Genomic DNA, 22,385 nt, shown 5'->3' with positions numbered 1-22,385 from the left:
TGTCAGTTACATTAAATCCAAAAAGTTGTAATTTAGCAATCATCGAGCAAAATACTAAAACCTACATTTCTAATAAAGAAAACATTTATACTTACATTAATTTATAAATTATTACTAATGAATTGCAATTAGTTTTCAAGTGTGTATCTTTATTTTTGAATCTATATCTATATATGTATAGTACCACATGGATAGTGGTATACAGCTTAACATGCAGAATTTATGTGATGATCCAAAAGTGCTACAGGAAACTGAGAGAATGATGAGAGCAGGATGTGGGAGGTAGGGGTGGAAGGTGAAGAGGCTTTGATCTTCTCTTGTTTCTTAAATCTAGTTTGTGTATATAGTGACACAAACAATTCTAACTTGAAAATGTTCTCTTTTTTTAAGATTTTATTTGTTTAGTCTAGAGAGTAAGGGAGAGAGAAGTGAGCAAGGGTGGGCAGAGGGGTGGGGAGGGAGATAATCTCAAGCAGTCTCCACTCTGTGCGTGGAGCTAGTTGCAGGGCTCGATCTTAGGATTCTGAGATCACGACCTGAGCCAAAACCAAGAGTTGGACACTTAACCAACTGGACCACCCAGGCGTCCCTTGAAAATGTTCTTTTAGGGGCACCGGGGTGGCTTAGTCCTTAAGCGTCTGCCTTCGGCTCAGGGCGTGATCCCAGGGTCCTGGAATCAAGCCCCGCATCAGGCTCCCTGCTCTGCTGGGAGCCTGCTTCTTCCTCTCCCACTCCCCCTGCTTGTGTTCCCTCTCTCGCTGGCTGTCTCTCTCTCTGTCAAATAAATAAATGAAATCTTAAAAAAAAAAAAAGGAAAGAAAATGTTCTTTTAAAGGGCATCTAAACATACTTAAATCCTCCTTATTAATATTACTGGGAAAACAGTTTAAAGACCTTTTTCTGGATAATATTTTGTAATCTATATTTAGTTGATATATAAAGTTTAGAGCACTTTAATGCCTTTTTGTCATGTGTAAGTAACTTAGTGTGATTAAGCTTAAAGAAATACTTTTTTTTTTTTCATGGAAGCAAAGGAGTGGTAGATTACTTTCATCACAATGTACAGACATCATTAGGTGAGAAATCCTGTATGTACAGACTCAGTCTAAGGAAAGGGCATATATTATTCTCACTCCATCTTATCATTTCGTTGCCTTTCAGCCACTTTCATTGCTTTCCTAGAAACATATGGCTGTTCAGTTCAATGAGATTGTGCGCTTTACTACATTTTTAGCGACCTGACATATTTAGGTATCCTATTGTTCCATTCCTTAAAATTCTTACATAACGTTATAAAGTCAGCTAACATCAACTGAATTGTTTTGTCTGTTTTTGATAACGGTAGTCACTTTTGAAAATGCTTTACATGAATTTACTCATACATAATCGTCATAACTACTGAAGAGAGAGGAAATATTATTTACATTAGGAAAAGGGAACATGAAGCACAGAAATCTCCTATCAGCTATCTACAGTTGTCAGCTCGTGCCCAACTCAAGCAGTCAGGCTCCACAAACTCCACACTTTCAGCCACCATCCCAAGGGGTTTGGATGATGTCCACACATGAAAAAATTTAAAGCTAAATGGTGACAGAGCAGGATAAATGATTTTCCTAGAGCCATCAAAGCAGTCAATGTCTTCTTAATTATATTGAAAAAACTTTAATAAAGAATTAACCTAATGGTTTCTTTATATAAGTGACGACTACTGTACTTATTAGAGCTAAGTTAACACTTGGAAAAACTTGGTTTATCATTTCATTATCTCTTCTGCTAATTTCATTAAGCTTAATTTGACTAAAACTTTATTTGCTATTTTAATACTAAAGCTAAATATTTTATATATTCTTGATGTACTAAGTGGCCATGACAACAATCAATTAAAACAAAACAGTCTGAGAACAGATTTAAAAAGACAAACACCACCTTCAGACAGGTTCACTGTATTAATCTGCCCAACGTGCCGTATGTACTATGTTTGGAGCCTGCAACAACCACAGCGGCAACCACAGCTGTCATGAGCATGTACATATTATCAGACACTGTTCTTATTAACTTATATGGACTGTCTCATGCATCCTCAGAAAAACAGTATATTAGTATTAATCATGTTTTATAAATCATAAAAGGGTGATGAAAATAAGTGAATTGCCTCCAATGTCATGTAGGTGGTGGATGGAAGGACCCGGAATACAAACTCAAGCAATGCGACTCCAGAGCCTGCAAAGCAGATTCATTCAAGAATTTCTTACTTGGTATTTCCTAGAATGTAAGGGAAAGTGGTAGGCCCCATGATAAATATGAGCAAGCACCTATGTGCGCTCTTGCGATTCAAAGGTAGAAAGATTAAAATCGATCGGTAGAGTGGAATGGTTAAATGAAAAAGATAGTAAATTTGAGGACACCCAACTCTATTTGAGTGTGTTAGTGTTTAATATTGGAGAAGTCATTTAGGATTAGATGATAAAGGACTTGACAGGCAGCAAAATGTGGATTCAATTCACATGTAAACTGAGAGACATAAACGATTTCTGAATGGGGAAGTGTTGTGATAGCCATCAGAGCTGTTATTGGGGAGACATCTGACAACGGTATCTAAAAAGAAAGAGTATACATGGCTTATTGTGTTAGGTAATCTACAAAATAAAGTGTAAACAATATTTTATTAACTGAAACAAATTTTAATCATCAAAAATTGCATGTAGAATTTTTTGTCCTAAGCTTGCAGACTTCATTTCCTGGCATGATTATCTGATTTGATACTTACAAAAATAAACAGCATAATACATATTCTCAGGAGTCAACATTTCTCCTTAATTCAGAATTAATTTTATGGGGCATGTGAAGATTATACCTCAGAAAATAGGGTATATAAATGAACAGACATTTTATCTACACGGAAAGGCAGGTTACTTTGTAACTTTTTCCCATTTTGATATTATCATATTAGCTTTTGAGACATTAGAATTAAATAAAACCTTTCGGTCTGAAAGCTTCTGAAATCTACCACTATGGAAGTATTGGCGTCAAGCGGACATTTAATAATATTGCAAACTTATTCTTCCCCCTCAGAGTGATTAGAAAATAAGAAGTGTTTTGTTTTGTTGTTGTTGTTGTTTTCCAAAACTATCCATGCTATTAAAATTCAATGGCATTGCTTGCCATCATTCAGCTTTATCTGGCTAAAATCCTTTAATTCCCCAGCCCCTGCTGTTGAGGAGCTCTAGGCTCATCACACTTAACCTCTGCCTAGGCTTCTCAGAAAAGAATTTGTTTCAGTCCATTCATAGTTTCAATAGTTGAGCAAGCCACACGCAACTGCACACTGGTCTTTTACCCTGAGCACACTAATCTGATTGTTTTTCCACTCTACAAACTCTGGGTCAACAATCAAGCTGCCGCCAGAAACTAATTAATTTGCAAACAGGCTTCTGTTTTCACAGAAGGAAAGCTTTTGAGAGCCATGTCAGAGAGGCCGGTCACACCATGGTTACACGCATTGTCATGGCATCCACTTCTTTGGGTAAATCTCTTGCTTGATGTCACTGCACACATGAACCCAGATTACCCAGTCAGCAGTAAATCCCTATTGAGGCCCAGTGAGCTCTGAATGTAGTGAGTCTAGAAAAGGAAATTGGTATAGACAGGCTCTCTATTCATTAAACGGGTGGTAAGACTAGAGAGAAAAATGTTAAAAACCAGAAGAAATAGGGAGCTGGCTTTAATTTAGAGAATTTTCCAAGATATTGTCTCATCTTTCTATATTTTGGACTTTAATTTAAAAAGTGGGATTCCCTTAAATGAATGTAATAATTCCCTTAAATGTTACTTTTTTCCTCTCGCCATTCAGTGATAAATTCTGAAATAGGTGGTTCAAAGTTTGTGGCTAATATGCCACACTGGAGAGTTTCACTTTATAGCTCATCACCGAAGAAAGTTAAAATGGCATATCCTAACAATTATATTCAGGGACGCTGTCTCAGAGGCCCGAAAAAAACTAAAATCACCTTCCAAGCATTGCCCTAATGAGTTAATTTTTACTCCAAGTTTTATTCATTTTTCTTCATTAGTGCAATGTAATTTCAAACAAAATCAGTTAAAGTGATTATGTTCTTTAGATAAAATGTTACACAGAAAATAGGTCCTCAGAAAAAGAGACCAAATAAAGTTACATTTTGGTAACTTTGTGCTCCTTACGAAAGAAAAAGCATATTTAGTGAGTTTATTAAATTTATCATCATTTGGAGAGTAGAATAATTTCATGCTGTGTATTTTTTTTAAAGATTATACTTCTGGGGATATGCATTATTTATCAGTATGAAAATTTTTCTGGGCAATAGATTCATGAGGAAAAAAACCTCAGATAACTATTCAGTTGTGTTTAGGTACGGATTGTTTTGAACTATTACATATCTATGCTTCAGGATAATTTCAGGAAAAATAACCAAAAATATTATCATTTTTATTTGTGACTCTTTACATTGATGTCTCAGGATGTTTAATGAATACAGAGTATAATTCATAGGAGATGTAATTCAAAAGTTGAAAAAAGACGGTATTCCTGTTGCTTTTTCATAGGCTATGAAAACCAAGAGGACATTGATGGTTGCTCTTGTTTTAACTGAATGGTCACTCAACTTCTGTGATACTCACCTGTTCCTATAACCATAAAATAAGGCATCCAGAGGGCTTTTTCTCCCAACGTCGGCAAAATAATATTGATGTACTTAAGCCAGAGAAATAATTCAGACTGGCATCATTAAGAAGTCTGACATTATGCAAAGCTAGATAATTCATTTTACTTTCAAAAATTTCCAATTGGATACTCTGACAGTTTATGCCTTTGAAGATGGTAGAATTAAAATAGAACATCAAAAGAGTTGTACAAGTGATTTCAGATTATGTACTATGTAATATTAATTTGTGCTCTCATAGATTATTTGCGGTCACACTACTTGGTTCTATTTTCATAAAAATGTCTCGTGGAGAAACTTGAATCTTTACAGAACATGAAATATCCTAGTACATGACCGCAGAGGAAGCTATGCTGATTCCAATGAGGGCAGGCCATCCTGGTATGAGTGTTACAAGTGAGAGGAAGTGGAATGATGACTTGCATACCATTTCAATTACAGAAAAAAGCAAGTGGGTTGGTCTATCCACAGGCACGATCCTTTTAGGAAATTCCACTAAAAGAAAACAGGTCTTCCTGAAATGAGTGGGAAAGCCTCACACTCTGGGCACTGTAATTAGGTGTGTTTGTGTTCACTGGGCCTTGGCTCTCTCAAGGATCCATGTGGTTTCATATATTAAACCTGACTCTGACTGCCCTTTCACCCTGACTCAAACATAATCACTCACAGAATGAGTCTTACAAAGCTTCCTAAGCATTCTCCACCCAATGGAAGTGGGATAAAGGATACAGTGAAAATTCACAATTATTAAGTGCTCACTATATGCCAGTCATTCACTTAGTACTTTTTACATGTTATTATGTGGTCAGTTTTCCACAACTATAAGAGGTAAGTAGTATTATAATCCCATTAAAAGTAAAGTCAAGGTGAAGCTTTGTCTTACTCTAAAGACTATAGCCTTCCCTCCATATCACATTGCATCCCAGCATTAGTCCAAGACATAAACAATATTGGAAATAGCATCCACCAAAAAGAAAAATAAATGTAGGTTAACCATCCATCTGCTCTAATGAATGGCTAACATGTATAAGAACTAAGTAGCAGTATTTACGTACTAAATGGTAAGAAATCATTAATTATAACAGAAGCATAAACTTAAATTTGTTTCCTCACTATGAATATAGAGAGTACAACTGCACCTAATTTTCACACTGCTAGTAAGTTGAAACTGGAAGCGAAGTTCAAATGAAGTTAAAATGATACAATATTGAGAGAATTTATAATGCACAAGAAAAACAATGAATTTGGGCATATCATGTCAAACACGTACAACTACATTTTCTGAAAACCAAAGTCGTTCTAATACCTCGTAACCTTAAATGAGGGCTAATGTAAAAAATTATTTTTTTAAAAAGCAGTTATGTAAAAGCCAATAGATTCCATCTCTTTTCTGTTTCCTCATCTAAAATTGTTAGTCATTCCTAATTTTTCCTTTTAAAACATAACTAAATTTAATCCTTGACTGACACTATTATAAAAACATAAATTTAAATGATTATAAAAATAGTGAAATTCCCTTAAAAATATCAAGATATTTTAAGATCTAATTCTAGGCAAATATTTTTGTGTGTTTTTTTTTAGCAGGAACAAAAATTAAAAGTCACCCAAAATAGGCCAACTGATTTGTCCAAAATAATTGAACAGATCTGAACTGATTTGAGAAAAGTAAGTCCTGTGACAAAATTAATTTTAATAGCCCCAAAGACCTCTCAAAGAGTACCTTGCAAGTATTTATTACCTCTGGCAGCACAAATTATTGTGTAGTCTACGCTGATGCCTCAAACTCATTTATTTTATGCATGAATATGTAAACATTATGTTTCCAATTTTATTCTGGAATGGCATTTAATTTCAGGAGGCTTGTGATTCACACAGTCCCTTGGTTCTATCTCAAATGTGTCTGCATCCTCCATCTTGCAGCAGTTCTGGTTTCTGCACCCTGTCAAATGTAACCTTTGTGCTAATTTGGTAAAATCAGTTCTCACGTTTAGTGCTGAGAGACTGATAACTGAATTCTCAAATGAACTACACATTTGCAAGATGAAGTACAGAGCTGTGGACAATGACTGCTTTCCCACAGTGTAAATTCTTCAGACTCAGCTGTCAACATGTAAGTGTGCAACACAAAAGCAGCTTTAACTTGATGACTTTTTTCCTCCAAGGCCATAAAAATGAAATGGATACTATACTCTCCTTTATGTTATTCCATCTTCTTGGATTTTCTTTCGCATGGACAGTGAAAGCCTGTATGCCCTTTAGAGTTCTTAGTCGATCAAAGTCTCCTTCTTGCTGAATAAAAAAACAAACATTTTTCCCTCCTACATAAATATTTCAGTTTGAGAATAGACCAAAGAGCAATGTTGAAAGAGTTTTTTCCCCCACTATTTTGACTCCATATAAAGTTTAATAATTGACAGTGAATATTCTAAAATTGTTCTCTGGGATTTTGTTGGAGTTTGGCTGTTTTATAGTTTTTGCACACATGGTCTTATGGTGATCTCACCATCTTCTCTTTTCCTTGGTGAGGCCTCTCATTTTTCATATGGTCACCCACTATTCCTTCTGAACCCCTACGCATGGATATTTGGTTCTATGTCCAGAGCCTTTTGATTACCAATGTTTGTACTCAATTATGAATGATCTTAGGCATCATCTGCATTTAAGATATAAACAATGCGAAGTAAGGTCAAGCTTACTGGAAACTTGGCAAAGCAAAAAATGAGAGAAGCTAAGAGAAGTGGCACTTTAAAGAGAAAGGGCTATGTAATAGTGAGAAATATTGCAAGAGATAGTGTCCGAATAGACAGACTGATTAAAAAACAGGGTATAGAAGTTATTAGTGGCCTTTGGAGAAGCAGCTCCTTGGGCTCAAATTCAGGTTTAAAGTGGCTAAAGGTGGTGAAAATGTTAAGGAGACAAGATCCTAACCAGACTATGGATTTAGACACACAGGGACTTTATATCATACCAGGATTAAAGGAAGAATTTGGATAGAACAGATGAGTAAGTTTTCAGGTCAGGGGAAGAAATCAGGGAAGGAGAGAGAAAGACAGCAAAAGAAATGTACGCTGGGTAAATTTATGAAAAAAACATCACTACAATTAAGAGCAAAGGCAGCATGGTCAAGCATGGAAGGTAAGAGGCACACCATTCATACTAATACATAAAAATAATAGGATGATCAGAAATGTTGCAGGAGGGCAGAGATGCTGACTGAGGTAATCTGAGGTATGTTTTATGTTTTGAATAGTCACTTTAAAGTATGAGATATATCAGAACAAAAATTATCATAGACAACTCATGGTTTCCTTAAGTTCCAGCGAAATTCACAGAAGTGTGATTTTTCTCTAACAAACCAATGAAAGAGAGAGGTGATAAAAGGAATTTTGGGTACCTCAAAAGGGCAGGAAAAACAGGTGTGGTAGAAGTTCAAAGAATGAGATATTCAAATATCTTACTGAGAACACAGATGAACTATAACCCGTGAACTCGATCCTTATTAATGAGGCAGATGAAACCAGGAAAAAGTTCATGGATGGGAGATTAGGGTCTGGACAGCTTTATTTTATAAGACTGGAGACAGATACATGGAGATAGTTATTTAATAATAAAAAAACATGATAATACTGTGGGGGCCATTATAAAAATCTGTGATAAATGTGTAAGTGAATGACAAAAAAAAATCAAAGTCTACACAGAAGAATAGATTAGGATTATTTGGTTCCAAATCTCAATGAAAATGTTATTTATTTATTTTAGGCATGCACATTTTGAACATTTTCTCCTCTTTTAAATTTATTTATTTATATATACTGAGAAAGACGGTAGAAAACAAATCTAAAAAACTTGATTCAAGTTGAAGTCAGTGCCTGAAGTTCAAGAAACTGGGTTCTTGTTCTAAATCTTCCACTACTGGGGTAGAGATAATCTTAGATAAAATATCAGTCTTAATTTTCTCACCTACACAAACTGAGAGAAGATTAAAAGAAAATCAAATTAAATAATACAACAATCCTCTGAAATTTTAAAAACACTTTCAATGTAATGTTATTAGCACTATAATTTGTTTAAACATTCAAGAACATGTATGATGCTCTCAGGGCAATGGAGAGATGTGGAGGAAAAAAATACTACATCATGAGATTTGTTGTGGTATCCTTGTAAGACAAGACTGGTAAGTCATCTTATCTTTTTCCGTTGCCTCCCTTCCGCAGCTCCAGCCCAGATCTACTTCTTTCCAGAGTTAACTACTGAGAAACTTCAATTTTGGCACGAAGCAAGTATTTTCCTGAATTTTTAATCTCACTTTTCTCTTCTTCCCCTATTTTCTCACACCCACAGTCATGAAGTCACCACCATGAGTTTAACTGCACACTAAATCTCAAGTCACAAGGAAAGCTGTCCACCGACAAGTACAGTTACATGTGTTAACGTAACATGCCTGGGCTCTGGCCCCCGCCACCTACCATTGAGCCACCTGGAATCATGCTGCTCTGTCCTAATTGGGTGGTGGTGCCCGAGAGTTCTGAAGATCGCAAAATCTCTCCCCATAAAATCGGCTGCAGTCCCGGAGTATAATTCTCCATCTGTGTTGTGACAAAATAAAACCACATACACATCCTTTAATTCAATTAAGGAAAGAAAAACAAACAAAACACACAAAATAAAAGTTTCATGTAAAAAAACTGCTACAAAGAAAAGAGAAAAATTCTCTGCATCATTAGGCAGTTACTTATTCTTATCCTGTCTTTGTTGAAAGGAGTATTTTAGTAAATGATCACTCACTAGTATATGACAACTCATTAAGTAGGAACTGCGAAAAATGGAGTAAAATATGGTTCAGGGGACATTACTAAAACATAACATTTATTCCTTTCTACTATGATGTGAGACAAAAGAAAAAATGCATACTATATTCATCACATTTTTATATGTGTAAAGCTATTGCACTTCTAAAATCCTTATTTTTTTAGGGTAAGATATCACTGTAAAATATTGTTTATAGTTTTTATTTTAATAGAAGTTAAAATTTCAATATATTTTTTTTGTTGTACCTGAATGAATAAAATTTTGCAATACTTTAGAAAGGAACAATATTTTCTTCCCCAAAATTATTTTCTTGCTTTTTGTTTTTGAATATATCAAGTGGGAGAAGAGTTCTAATTAAGTATAAGTTATCACATAGTCTAAAAACAAGTCTATCACATAGTCTCAGATATAAAAGAAATATGTCTGGTGCCTGGCTGGCTTAGTCAAAAGAGCATATGACTCTTGATTTCAGGTTCGTGAGTTCAAGCTCCATGTTGGGTGTAGAGATTTTACTTAAATAAATACAATTTAAAAAGAAATTTAAAAAAGAAAAAGCAAAGTCTGAAGAGGAGGAAGTTTTGACAAATACAGGTCATAATCATCACAGTTCAAGATTCTATTGTGGTTTTTGACTCATTTCTACTTAAATTGAATTAACTCTAGGTCAGAGTTTAATAATGGAGGAATCACAGTGACAAGGTTCAAATAAAAAGGAAGAAGGGAGGAGAAAAAGAAGTTAATATTTACTGAATACCATTCTGTGTTTGCTGGGCAGCTAGGCAGTGGCTTGACACTTTCAAATTATCTCATTTAGTTCTGTCAACAATCCCATGATGTAAATGTTATCCCTATTTTACAGTTCAAGAAACCCAAGGTTGCTCAGCTAATAACTAGGAAAGTAAGGGTGAAAGTTCAAACTCAGGCCTGTTTACTCCCTGTCCTCTTACACTAAACCATACCAGCTTTTAATAAACTGAAGGTTGTAAAAATTATATTTTCTTTCCTTTAAACAGAAAGTACCTCCTATCATTTCATCCAGGAAACATATTACTATTGCCTGCTTACTTGTAGTGAATTATCAGCAAAACGAAACAAAAAAATATAAAATTTTATCTAAATAATCTGCTATAATGATGGTAAACTTAATATTATCTTGCTGATCATTTGGATAAGTTAATGCTTCTGCATTCACTGATTTGAAAAATAATCAGAAAATAAAATAGAAGTAAATTTAAACATAAACATTTGTATAACACTATCATTTCCAAAGGATTGTCATATTTATTAGATAAACTGAAAAAACTTCCTGTGCATCTTCAAGTATAAATGCCTCTGGGAAAGTCTTACTAATCTGATTTCTCATGTGATATTCTTTGTTCACACCCTCAATTCTCACTTACAAATAAAAGCTTTATAATGAAAACAGACGTTCTCAGTGGTCCAACTCAATTCCTTTGGGAGAACCTGTGGTTCTCTGATGTGTCTGAATGCACCAACCTTTGGACAATGTCTAAGGCAGTGGAGAAGAGCTGAGCAGAGTGAATCAGTGCACAACTCCAAGGTTTAGCTTGAAATTTTGATAAAAAGACATCTTTTCTTACAGATGAGTTTTAAGATAGTGATCTTTTATTTTGGATTGTTGTGAACCAAGACAAGTAAAAATAATGGTTTGACAATATATTAAGTACAAATTACTAGCTAAATGAATGGTACTCTAGGACTCTAAATTGTCATAATATGGTATCTTTGGGATTCAAAAGCTTCTTGTGTTCTCTTCACCTAATTAAATATCAAGTTCAAATCTGACCTGCTCTCATAATAATATGCTGCAGTAACATTTTATCTACCAACAAGGTAAAAAAAATAAATCTTTTCTAAAAGCACAAAAATGCTATGAGTAAGCTATTTATAAGTTTCAAAGGTACTTTGAAATATGTAAGTAAATGCCTACTGTCTCCTTAATTATAACTTAATTTCAATCACTTTACTAAGGTTGGTATTTTATCTTTTTACAAATAATTGATAAATAGATGTAATGGATTTTTAAACTTCAGGTAAATTATTTTTCTTTATCTGTGTAAGAGGGCATCAGTTAAAAATGTGTTGTGAAAGCAGCCTAAAATGCTCATATTAATTTCAAATACTTTAATGTTGTCGCACCTGCCATAGGATGCCTTGTGTCCTCTTTACCTTGAAAAATCAAAAGTATTAAATCATTAGTTGAACCTCATTGCCCTCTCATAGACATGTTAGGTTACGAAAATCAGGAAAGATGAAAAGAGAACCATGAGAAGGAGAAAACTGAACAATTTCATACCAGAGTGTAGTCAGACAGAACATGCCTAACAGGAGGTATAATCATAAATGGTAGAATAAAGAATGCCATTATTTTTTTTTTACATCTCCATGACTTATTTTACTATATAACTGGAAATTAGTAGATTTAGTCCCTTTATCCTCTTTCACCCAATCTTTTTTTTTTGCGGGGGGGGCTTGCTTTAGCGTGAGTAAAATCCATAATTACACTTGCTATTACATGTAAACTCTATTAAGGGGAGAGTTAAAATAACACCACCAAAAGAAACTATTATGGATATACATAGGTATTTGTTTCTCTTACTAATTTATATACTTGTTTTATAACTTACATTTTTTTCATCCACTCCCACATAAGCAAGGCAAAAATCAACAAAATTAAGGCAAAGGCAGAAAGACTGATTTTGTTTTTCTTTTGATAGTAGATAAGTAGGTCATTTAGAGAAAGCAGAGAGTTCTTCAGTAGGAGACTACTGATCAATTTATTACTAAAACAGAATTAAAGAATTGACTTAGACACCAAGGAAGTTTGCAGTTTAGGCACCAGTTGCCTCATCTTAAGAAATTCCCTCCAACCTGAATATTATTTTTAGCAAGAGCCAATGTGATTTTTGTGAGCTGTAAGGACACCAGACAATTAAGTGGCCATGAAGGGTACATTCTCATATTGTCATCGCTCATTATCAGTAACTGTTGTTTATATCAGGCCGTAAACCAGATCTTCTGCTGAGATGTCTATAGGATTCTTATCAGGGATGAATGCTCCACAGAAACTGTAGGACCTATTTATTATTTCACCCAAATGTAAAGGTGATAGAATATCCTACTTTTGCATTCTCATAAGCAAATAAATAATAGTGAACTTAGAATATATTTTATTTAATATACTTGTGCATTTCCACCATGGATTAAAGACTGAGTACGTTCTGTAGCTATATAAAATCCTAATGATAAGTGAGTATAAGAAATTTACTATATCTCAGTTGGCTTATTTTAAGAACAAGTATGTTTAACAAAAAAAAGTCTACTTGCCAAACTTGTCTTGTAGTTTCCAGGTCATTTATGAAGTTATCAAATTATATGTTGATTCTTGGGCATAGTGCTTATTTTCCAGTTTTCTGACCCTTAATATAAAAAGTCTTTTTGAAAATCTGAAGTAGTGTATTAGGTAAATGTTTCCTACAATGATTCAAATAGCATTATGGTTAAAATGCATACTTTTAGGTTTTCCATATGTACTAAGCTACTAGTAAAAGAAAATATGACATTTGTCCAATTTTATTAAATTGATGGTAAAATAATATACTCAAGGAATTGTTATATATATCAAAAAGTGGTTGTGAATACTCCGTCCAACACAGTTTTTAGACTCTCCACAAAAGACACCAAATAGCAAGTTTGATGTCTCAAAAATAATGCATCAGACTAAGAAAAATTAGTGCTGACAGATGTAACCAACAATCTAAAAATTGTCAAATATGAAAGTTGTTATTTGAGTACTCTGCCATTCTTTCTTAACTATAAGATTTCCAAACTGTCTCTATGGAAAGCATTCTTTACTGAGATGAACAAAAAGTTTAGTGAACTCCATTTCCACCATGGCAGAATTACCTGAGAAGCATGTGTTAAAAACAAAAGTTCATATGTACTTCTGGACTTTATGTTCACAGCTCAAAATGAAGTAAAAATGTGGCTTAGATCAGTTACTGTATTAGATTACAATTCCTAAGAAGGGTGTGGTGAGAAGAAATAGAAGGTGAAAAAAACATTTCCTGATGAAATCGCAGCATTACTAACACAGGTGTAATGTGTGACATGGACGTTGAGCAAAAATCAAACAAACCTAAAGACAAGCCATTATATTGTTAACACCTTGAGTAAATTCCACTCACAGACTAGCAGAGTTATTAGGAACAGAGGAAAAATGAATTTATGTTTCTCTCTCTCTTACACACAGATACACACACACACAAACACATACATATACATACATGCAGGGCATGGATGAAATCCATTTCTAGAGAATGGAAGGGTATGGGAATAATTTTACATTTTTACATCTACTGACCATCTTCTCTGTACTACTGGCTTTGTTACTTATGCTGTCCTTTTAAACTTATAAACTCCTTTTGAGTTTATAGGTACACATGGTACAAAATTTAAAATATAAAATTTATAAGGTACCAAATCTGTCTCTCAGACTCCTTTATAGAAACCACTATTGTTTTTTTTTTCTTGGTTTCTACTTCTACATACATTCCAGAAATATGTTAAGCACTCAAATGTGATACGTTATTAAATTGTCTCATTTAATTCTCACAACAAACTAGTGGAATTAGCACGGCCATGCCATTTTACATATAAAGAAACTGAGGTTCTGGGAGGTTCCAATAATATTCTCAATTATAGTTAATTAATTTAGGGAGTACCTCATGTGACCTAATACTAAGTGAGAGCATATTCTGTCAAATTACATTCTTTCCTGAGGCAAGGCAAAATTCTATCTTGGGGAAATAGACCATAGCTAAAAGTCCTAGACCCTTGCAATAGACTTCAATAATACTACTTAGTGATAGGTTATTTCTAAATTATTAGCACTACAATGCCTGGGGAAGAATACAATGAGGAAATAAAAATACTTTCAAGCTGACTACTCCTTTCACATCATGAAAATGTGAGATGACAATTAGTGTGGAAAATACAAGATTTTATTCTTGTGTCCACACCTGAAATTTATTCTGAGTAGGGGAGATACTGCTATTTTTAATAAAGAATTTTTAAACAAAGTCATTAAAATTGAAATATTTACAGGTAGATGAAACAAGACATACTTAAAAATAAATACTGGAATAATTTAATATTGACAGAATGATTTTTATTAAAGGAGATTTAAAAAATTAACTTTACTAAGGAGTTTTATTTTTTTTAATTTTTTAAAATTTAAACTCAGTTAGCCAAAACATAGTACATTATTAGTTTCAGATGCAATGTTCAACAATTCATCAGCTGCGTATAATAACCAGTGCTCATCACATCACCTGCCCTCCTTAATGTCCATCACTCAGTTACCCCAACCCCTCCCCCCCAGCAAGCCTCAATTTGTTTCCCAGAGCCAAGAGTCTCTCATGGTTTGTCTCCCTCTCTGATTTCCTTCCATTCAGTTTTCCCTCCCTTCCCTGATGGTCCTCTAAAAACTTAGGACATGCTATAAAATCTGGAGACTTAATTTAGTAGCTATGCATTGCTCAGGAAAGAATCCATATTTTCTGTGGTCACCAGCTTAAAAACCCATGGCATTTTGTTTAAATTCCAGTTAGTTAACATACAGTGTACTATTAGTTTCAGGAGTAGAATATAGTGATTCATCACTTACATTTAACACCCACTACTCATCACAATGAGTGCCCTCCTTATATCTGTGAGTTAATGATGTGTCAGTGTTGGTTCCTTACTTGTAATAGTAGTACCATTCTGGTGGAGGAAGTGGATAATGGGGGAGCCTATATGAGTGGGTGTGGGGGTGTATGTGATATCTCTGATTTCTTTTCCTTAATTTTACTGTGAACCTAAAACTGTTCTAAAAAGCAAAGTCTATTAAAAACATTAATGATAAAAAACTATGGCATTTTGAAAATGTTATATTAAACCTTAATAAATTTCATAAACTAATTTTTAAGCTGTCATCTGGATTGAAAGCTTACTAGTGGTTGAAACTGCTTAATAAGGGACTGATGATATAAAAAGTATCTGCAGTCAAGCCTAATCTAACCAGTTTATAGGTGGTTTGAGTCAAATACTAAATTTTATTTCCCAGTACTGGGGAAGGAAACAGCCCAGAATTACCTTGAAATTTTCTCTTATGTGCTGAAATGAGGAGAATATATGCAACATCTCTTGGGCAGACAGGCTTTCCTAATAGCCATTCTCTAATACACAATGTACAACCTGTATATTTCAGAGACAGGTGTTACCCTTGTATGTAAAAGTCTGGGAAGTGCTATAGAAAATATTTATGTTGAAAAAAACTCCATCAAATGGTTCTTAAAGCAGCACAAGAGAAAATGACAACAAAAACTCAACAAGGGGAATTAAATGTATTATGAGAGGAAGAATTTATAGCATAGTTATAAAGAAAGCAGGTAATAAAGTCACCGCTCTTGAATTAAAATGATGTTGCAGATATTTTGAGGGATTTTACAAGGTCTAGTATGGCCTGTTCATTTTTCTGTATCTTGCTATTCAGTGGATTCAGAAATTAGTTTATGCTGGCTTGAATAATTTTCCTTGTCAGAAGAACCAAATAGCTGTAAAAGTTACTCGATTATTTTACTGATTGGATAGGTGAAGTCTGGACTTGCATTTAAAAGCTGTTTTTTTGTTTTGTATTTTTTTAAGCCACACATCCTCTTCTTGACTCATGAAACTTACCTCATTCTCTTTTCCTTTTCACAAATTTATACAGCTTTTTCAAAGAAGTTCTAATATAAAACCCAAACTATGTAGTTTCATATTCTTTGTGGACTTTGTGTGGTTGCATACCATGTGAACTATGTAATACTTACTTGTCATCATCTTCTCTCAGTGGAATATTAAAATAAATAATCAAGCAAATCCCCACTGAGAAACATACCACAAGTTAAAGCTGCTTTAGGCACAATTTAACATACCGCTTTCTGAGGAATATCTACCTTTTTTTTTTTTCAGTCTGCAATTTAAATAAGTATAGGCTGCAAGTTTGAGCAAGGTAGAACTCCTCCCCTTTGTTTAAGACAACTTTCACATTTCTGTGTGTGCACTTAAAGAAGTCATCCACATGTAATCACTAGGCCATCTGTGAATAGGAAAATTATAAGTGTGCTACACTTGCTGCATTCCTTCAGGTCTTAAACTTTTGTTAAAATGCTCCATAAATGGATCAAATGGACTGAAATTGTCTACATCTGAAAAGCAACAGAGGAGATAATTCATGTTGTAATGTTCTTATTCTTAATAGAAAATAGATCAGTGAAAAACAGTGATAAAGTAAACACTAGAGAATACTGGAAAAAATAGATCTTCATACTTAATGCTGTAGTCAATATGACTAGAATTTATTTTGTTAAGTAGGAAAAAAGTTATTTTTAAAAACAAAAGACTGGCAAAACTGAACTTAGGACGTATCAAATAATAACCTGAATTTCCTTTTAAAAAAAATCTAGACTTCTCATTCAAAATTCAATTAGAAATTTTATACTTGATAAGCTTCACTATTATTTTTATTATCAAATAATTGCTTTCTGTATTTTCTAGAAAAGGGGAAAAAAAGAAAAGGAAACAAAAGTTATATAATTTCTACATGATCATACAGAAAAATATATTCTGGAACAGGGTAATGACTCAGAATCTTTTGTGTTTTTGGTTGCTGGTATGCCCAAAAGTTAAAAGAAAAGAAAAAAGAATAATTGTTTAAGGATGTATCACTTTCTGTTTGTGTGTTTATTTAACACAATCTAAAGGTGATTAAAAGTATGTGGAAACAATTCTTTATCTTTCAATACAGACTAAGGTTTTCTCTTCTGTTTACTTCTATCTTCCTATTTCCATCCTTTAGAACTATGACTAAGCATCCCCTACCCAGCTACATTGTTGAAGGAAAAGAAGAAAAAAGACAACAGAAAAGAAGATGGTTACAGGAAGGTGTAGAGGAAATACATTAAAAGTTTTGTTACATTAAAAAAAAAGACCTAAAGTGAGGTCCTTCATTAACTCAAGGTAACACAATAGCGTCTCTGCCAATTGTACGACCATTAAAACTGATTGTGCTGATTAAGTTGTCCAAATGTTGAGAGTGTGACAAATCTTGTAACGACAATGAACAAGATAGACTGAATCTCATTCTTTTCTTCTGACTTGTCAAAATTCCCCCTGGAAACACCTCTTTCATAAAATGAAAACCAAAACCATCTTCTCTCAGAATATAAATTTTAAAGTTCTAGTGGGGATGTATACTGATTGAGCAGGCAATTTTAAAGACATTCATTAAACCATTTCGATTAAAAAGAATCACAGACTAGACAGTGTAAAAATCAAAGCAGCATTTAGTGTTTTTCTTCATTTTCAAAATATTTGAAAATATCTCAACTGACATCCTCCTAAAATAGTTTGTGATTAATAATGGAAAGTCTTGGTATATAAAAAGGAACATGCAATATGGTTATTATCTATAGAAAATTCACTATTTAACTGATTGTTGACTACGCACCTATTAAAAGAGATGCTGTCAGCAGTTTAGGGTCATATGGACTCTTTCCACGGCCATTTTCAAAATGTGAGTCCTCCAGCTTAAAAATGTTATCCTGTAGAAAAGAAAAAGAAGTACTGAATTTATTTATAACTATGTTAACATACCTGTTAATCAGAGAGAGGTTGTGTATTCATGTCCACTATCAAGGGGTATTATTTGTGTAAACTTTAGAGATGGCAAAATAACGAGCGGATTAAAACCAACCATTACTAGCCAAATATCTACTTAGCTCAGCGATTTTTAGTAACACTTAGCATGTTTTAAGTAATAATGTATAAATGAACTCTAAGGAATAAGACATGTCATGATAAGACTGGAGAGATCATCTTATCACATAGGTATGCCAAGCACGACCCTAATGGCTCTTGAAAGGAGAGAATTTTAAATTTAAATGACTCTTTTTTTTCCTTCACATAGAGGAAAAAAATAGCAATCTGTTATATTAGATCTATCACAAAATACACTATCTTACTTTTCCATAGTACCTTCCAGCAGAAAATGCTAAACAGCCATATCAGTCACTTCCCCCACATTATCATGCCTACAACTTTTCTGTTTATATGCTTCTCAAGCATTTTTTTTAATTACTCACATTAGAAGGTGGGAGATACCTGAAACTATCTTTCTCAATTTAAGTGTGAAATATTAAACTGGATTTTAGGGGAGGTGTACCTAGAGGTAGTGTCATCAGAATAACAGCACAGAGGTGACACATTTTTATCAGAGGAAAATCTGCTCAGCTAAGGCTCAAGTACCCAGGAACTGGAGTGAACATTTGACTATATACAGAAATATGCACAAGCACCAAGGTAGAAAGTATTCCAGAAAGCACTGCAACAAAAGCCTTAAGAAGGAGGTAACTAACTCATGACTGAGACCCTGTTTTCAGAATGCATCAAGCTACTGAAATATCTATGTGACAGTGGAGTAAATTGGGAAGGGGGTAATTTCTAGCACTCTTTTTAGAAACAAGTTCTCTGAGAATTAATTAGGTCAGAATATATATGCTTTTTCCAGTAGCACATTAACTTGTCCACAGACTGAAATAAAATAGCTTTTTGGGCCATTTCCCTAACTATTCACATAAAGTATTTTCTATCTCCTTAGAATAATAAAGGGTGTTCATTTTATGGCCAATAAGGATCACATTTAACATTTAATATTTCTGATGGAGCTAATGGCAGAGGTTCAAATTATGACTCTTAAAATTCATTTGAGTTAGGGAAGAAGAGTGCAAAAGGAAGCAAAGCAAAAGCATTCTCCATCTTTATTACCATGAGTGAGAATTACTGATTTTATCCTTTCCTCGCAGTGATTCTGTATTGGTAACTAGGTATCCATAGCACTGATGGTCCTTCAGCTGAGTTTTGACATTTACAGAGCACAGAAATTTATGAGGTTTCTCAGAACTGTGCTAAGTTTTAGTGGGAAGGGCAGTGAGTCAGAAGTCAGGCCCATTTGGGCCAAGGATTAGCTCTGGTTCTTTGGTCACCAATTAATCTCTCTAAGCCTTAGGTCTCTCAAAGTCAATGCCAATAGGATATTTAACCTTCCATGTTTATTATAAGGATTAGAGAACCAAAATAAAGCATTTTTAAAGCAGCAAAATAAAAAATGAACACAATTTATTTTTACTTTGATACTGCTCACATAAACACTATAACAAAAGAATATGAAAAATTAACACATGGTGTTATTATTGTAAACTTTTCTAGCATAATCTGAAAGAAATATTACTTTTAGTTATGTAACTAACCAAATTATAAACTTGTTTACAAATACAAATTTATCATAGGCACTTGAATATTAAAATTATAATGTGAAACTTGACATACGCCTAGAAAAAGCACAGGAGAATCCCTTAAGTATTATTTAGATATATTTTGATTAAAAATTAGGTAATAATCCAAAACAAATATGCTCAGTAAAAGATATATACTCTATTGCTACAAATCACAGAAAATGCTATTAAAATTTGTATATGTAATTATTTCTCATAAAATGGAAGAAGCAGAGAGAAGTGATGGTGTGGTTGAAAATACTGTTATGTGTTATTATAAATTTCTTTTCCTAATAAAACATTTTACAAAACTGACAAAAGATACAGGAGGTATCCATCAAAGTAAGAAACACTTGATGTCTGGGAACATGTGTCCAAGTTAATAAGACAACACCAAGGTAGGTAAGTTCTTCCAACCTCATGTTTAATATTTGATTTACAAGGTCAAGGATTAAACTTCATAGCAGTGAGGTTAAGCATGTCAGTTATGATTCAAGAGAAGATGAAAAACTACACTTTGTCATGGTGTCAGATAATGTGTTCAAAGCTGGCCTTTTTGTTTTCCCTTTTTCTTTTAAATGTAACTCTCATCCGAATTTCTGGGTTATCTATCATGTAATTCTATATTGTCACATAACTCTATTAAAGGGTAAAACATTGAATTTCCTTTCCAGCCTACTGACAACGGAGCCTGGAATAAACATAATTTCATTTCTGAATAGGGAAGTAAAAGACACTTCTTACATATGAAGTTTATAGTGTAAAATTTATACCCATTACATACAGTAATGGGGAGCAAAGGTGTTGATGTCAGACAGAACTATTATCTCTGGCTCTGTCTTTTATTAATTCTGGGCCTAAGGCGATTCCTAAATCCTTCTGAAACTCAAATTCGGATGCTCTAAAAAAATATCCATTAATTTCATTTTTCCATTGTTTATAGTTGCCACAGTAAAACCATTCTTTCCTATACTGATGAGTATCTCTTGTGCCAGTGGAACTGCTTGCCTATATTTTCATCAGTGGAAATTAGGATGGGTGTTTGAAATTTATCTAAATGCCATGGACTCCCAAAATGCAGTGAAAATTTTTCTTACCTATAGCTAGACCACAGTCTAGTTCAAAAGCTTTCCTGAAAAATATCACTAATTATAGTATGCGTAACATTTCTCAACTAAAACAGACTATCCCTTTAATATGTCTGATAAATTCAAAGTGATTGATATAAAGACACACCCACATTGCTGTTTTTGTTATCTTGTGAGCAAGACCTATTAGATGTGTGAAGATATTAACTCACTGTAAAAACAAAACAAAACAAAACAAAACTCTGTGTTAATATAACTGAATAATCACATCCTAGGTTGTCATATGTAACATATCACATGTACAACCTCTGGCTGGGCTTAGAGCCTTTTGAAATCTGACTGCTACTCAATGATTTTCTGTTTTAAGAGTGCTAAATAGATCACATGTGCAAGTAATAAGACCAGAAATCCTAAGACCAATGTACACAATTAAACTTCAGAGCTTTATATGTCTTACTTGGGCTGAAGTGATTTTCATTTTTAGAAATCCATGAACAAAAATCTAGCTGCATGGATTCTAATTGCTTTAGCAGATACTATGACCATATCATATAAGTTATTGGGCCATATTTTATTACATGATTGCATCAGTTTTCAGCAACTATTTTTAGCTTTCAAGACCACTCTTTCCCCTTTGTCTTTTGGATTTCCTGAATGTTATTAGACTGTGGTGAGGTAAGGCATTAGAGGAAATAATAACTGTGCTAATGTCTAATCCAAAGTCTTATAAATTATAAACCATTGGTGACATCATGGCAATAAATTTCCTAAATCTCAATCTTCCCCAAGTAATAAATTTAGGTAACAAAGTTGTAATTTCAGTTGTTTTATTTAATGATTAAAACATAGATGATGTTTGTAAAAAGAAAGAAAGAAAAAAGGAAATCCTACATATATATGATAGAATGACCATTTAGGGTGGGAAACCAAATAAAATTAAGTCAAACAAATACATGGACAGTATTTAAAAACATATCTTTTTTTTTTTTTTTTTTTCCAAATTGCTCTTACTACTCTCTTGCTCTTCACAAGACACACCTTGTTTGCTAGCTATACTGATTCCTGGTCGCACTAGGCTTTTTCTCATCTCTGTCTGAAACCTCTTTCTTCTCCCCTCACCTACCCTCAGCCCTCAACCCCAAGGTGAACTTCCTTTCCTTTAAGAGTAAATTAAAAAGTCTCTTCCTTGGAGAAGTTTTCAGAGATTCCTACAGATATAATTTATTGGCTTCCTTTGTGCATATTCTAATTAACAATACTACACAGGCAATGACTATATTGGCTTCAGCAAAGATGGGATGTAACAGGATCTCACAGGAAATACTGTGGCGTGCTGTATTTTGCCCAAAGGAGATGATTTTGTGGATCAAATTCATCTGGAATTTACTTTTCCTAAAAAGGTGACTAGATCTATG

General features: G+C 33.7%; 1 protein-coding gene across 1 annotated transcript in view; it reads right to left on the bottom strand.

Annotated features, from left to right (window-relative positions):
• Nucleotides 1-22,385, bottom strand: part of SEMA3A (semaphorin 3A) — a 200,733-nt gene that overhangs the window by 67,038 nt on the left and 111,310 nt on the right. Inside the window, exons 5-6 of the mRNA XM_008686188.2 lie at nucleotides 18,061-18,154; nucleotides 9,161-9,280 (exon numbers count right to left, since the gene is read on the bottom strand). Coding sequence (XP_008684410.1) covers nucleotides 9,161-9,280; nucleotides 18,061-18,154 — 214 coding nt within the window. The remainder of the gene's footprint in view (nucleotides 1-9,160; nucleotides 9,281-18,060; nucleotides 18,155-22,385) is intronic.

Source organism: Ursus maritimus, unplaced genomic scaffold, assembly GCF_017311325.1.
Source record: "Ursus maritimus isolate PB19 unplaced genomic scaffold, ASM1731132v1 scaffold_3, whole genome shotgun sequence".
Taxonomy (NCBI): domain Eukaryota; kingdom Metazoa; phylum Chordata; class Mammalia; order Carnivora; family Ursidae; genus Ursus; species Ursus maritimus.
This window is presented reverse-complemented; position numbering and strand designations above follow the sequence as displayed.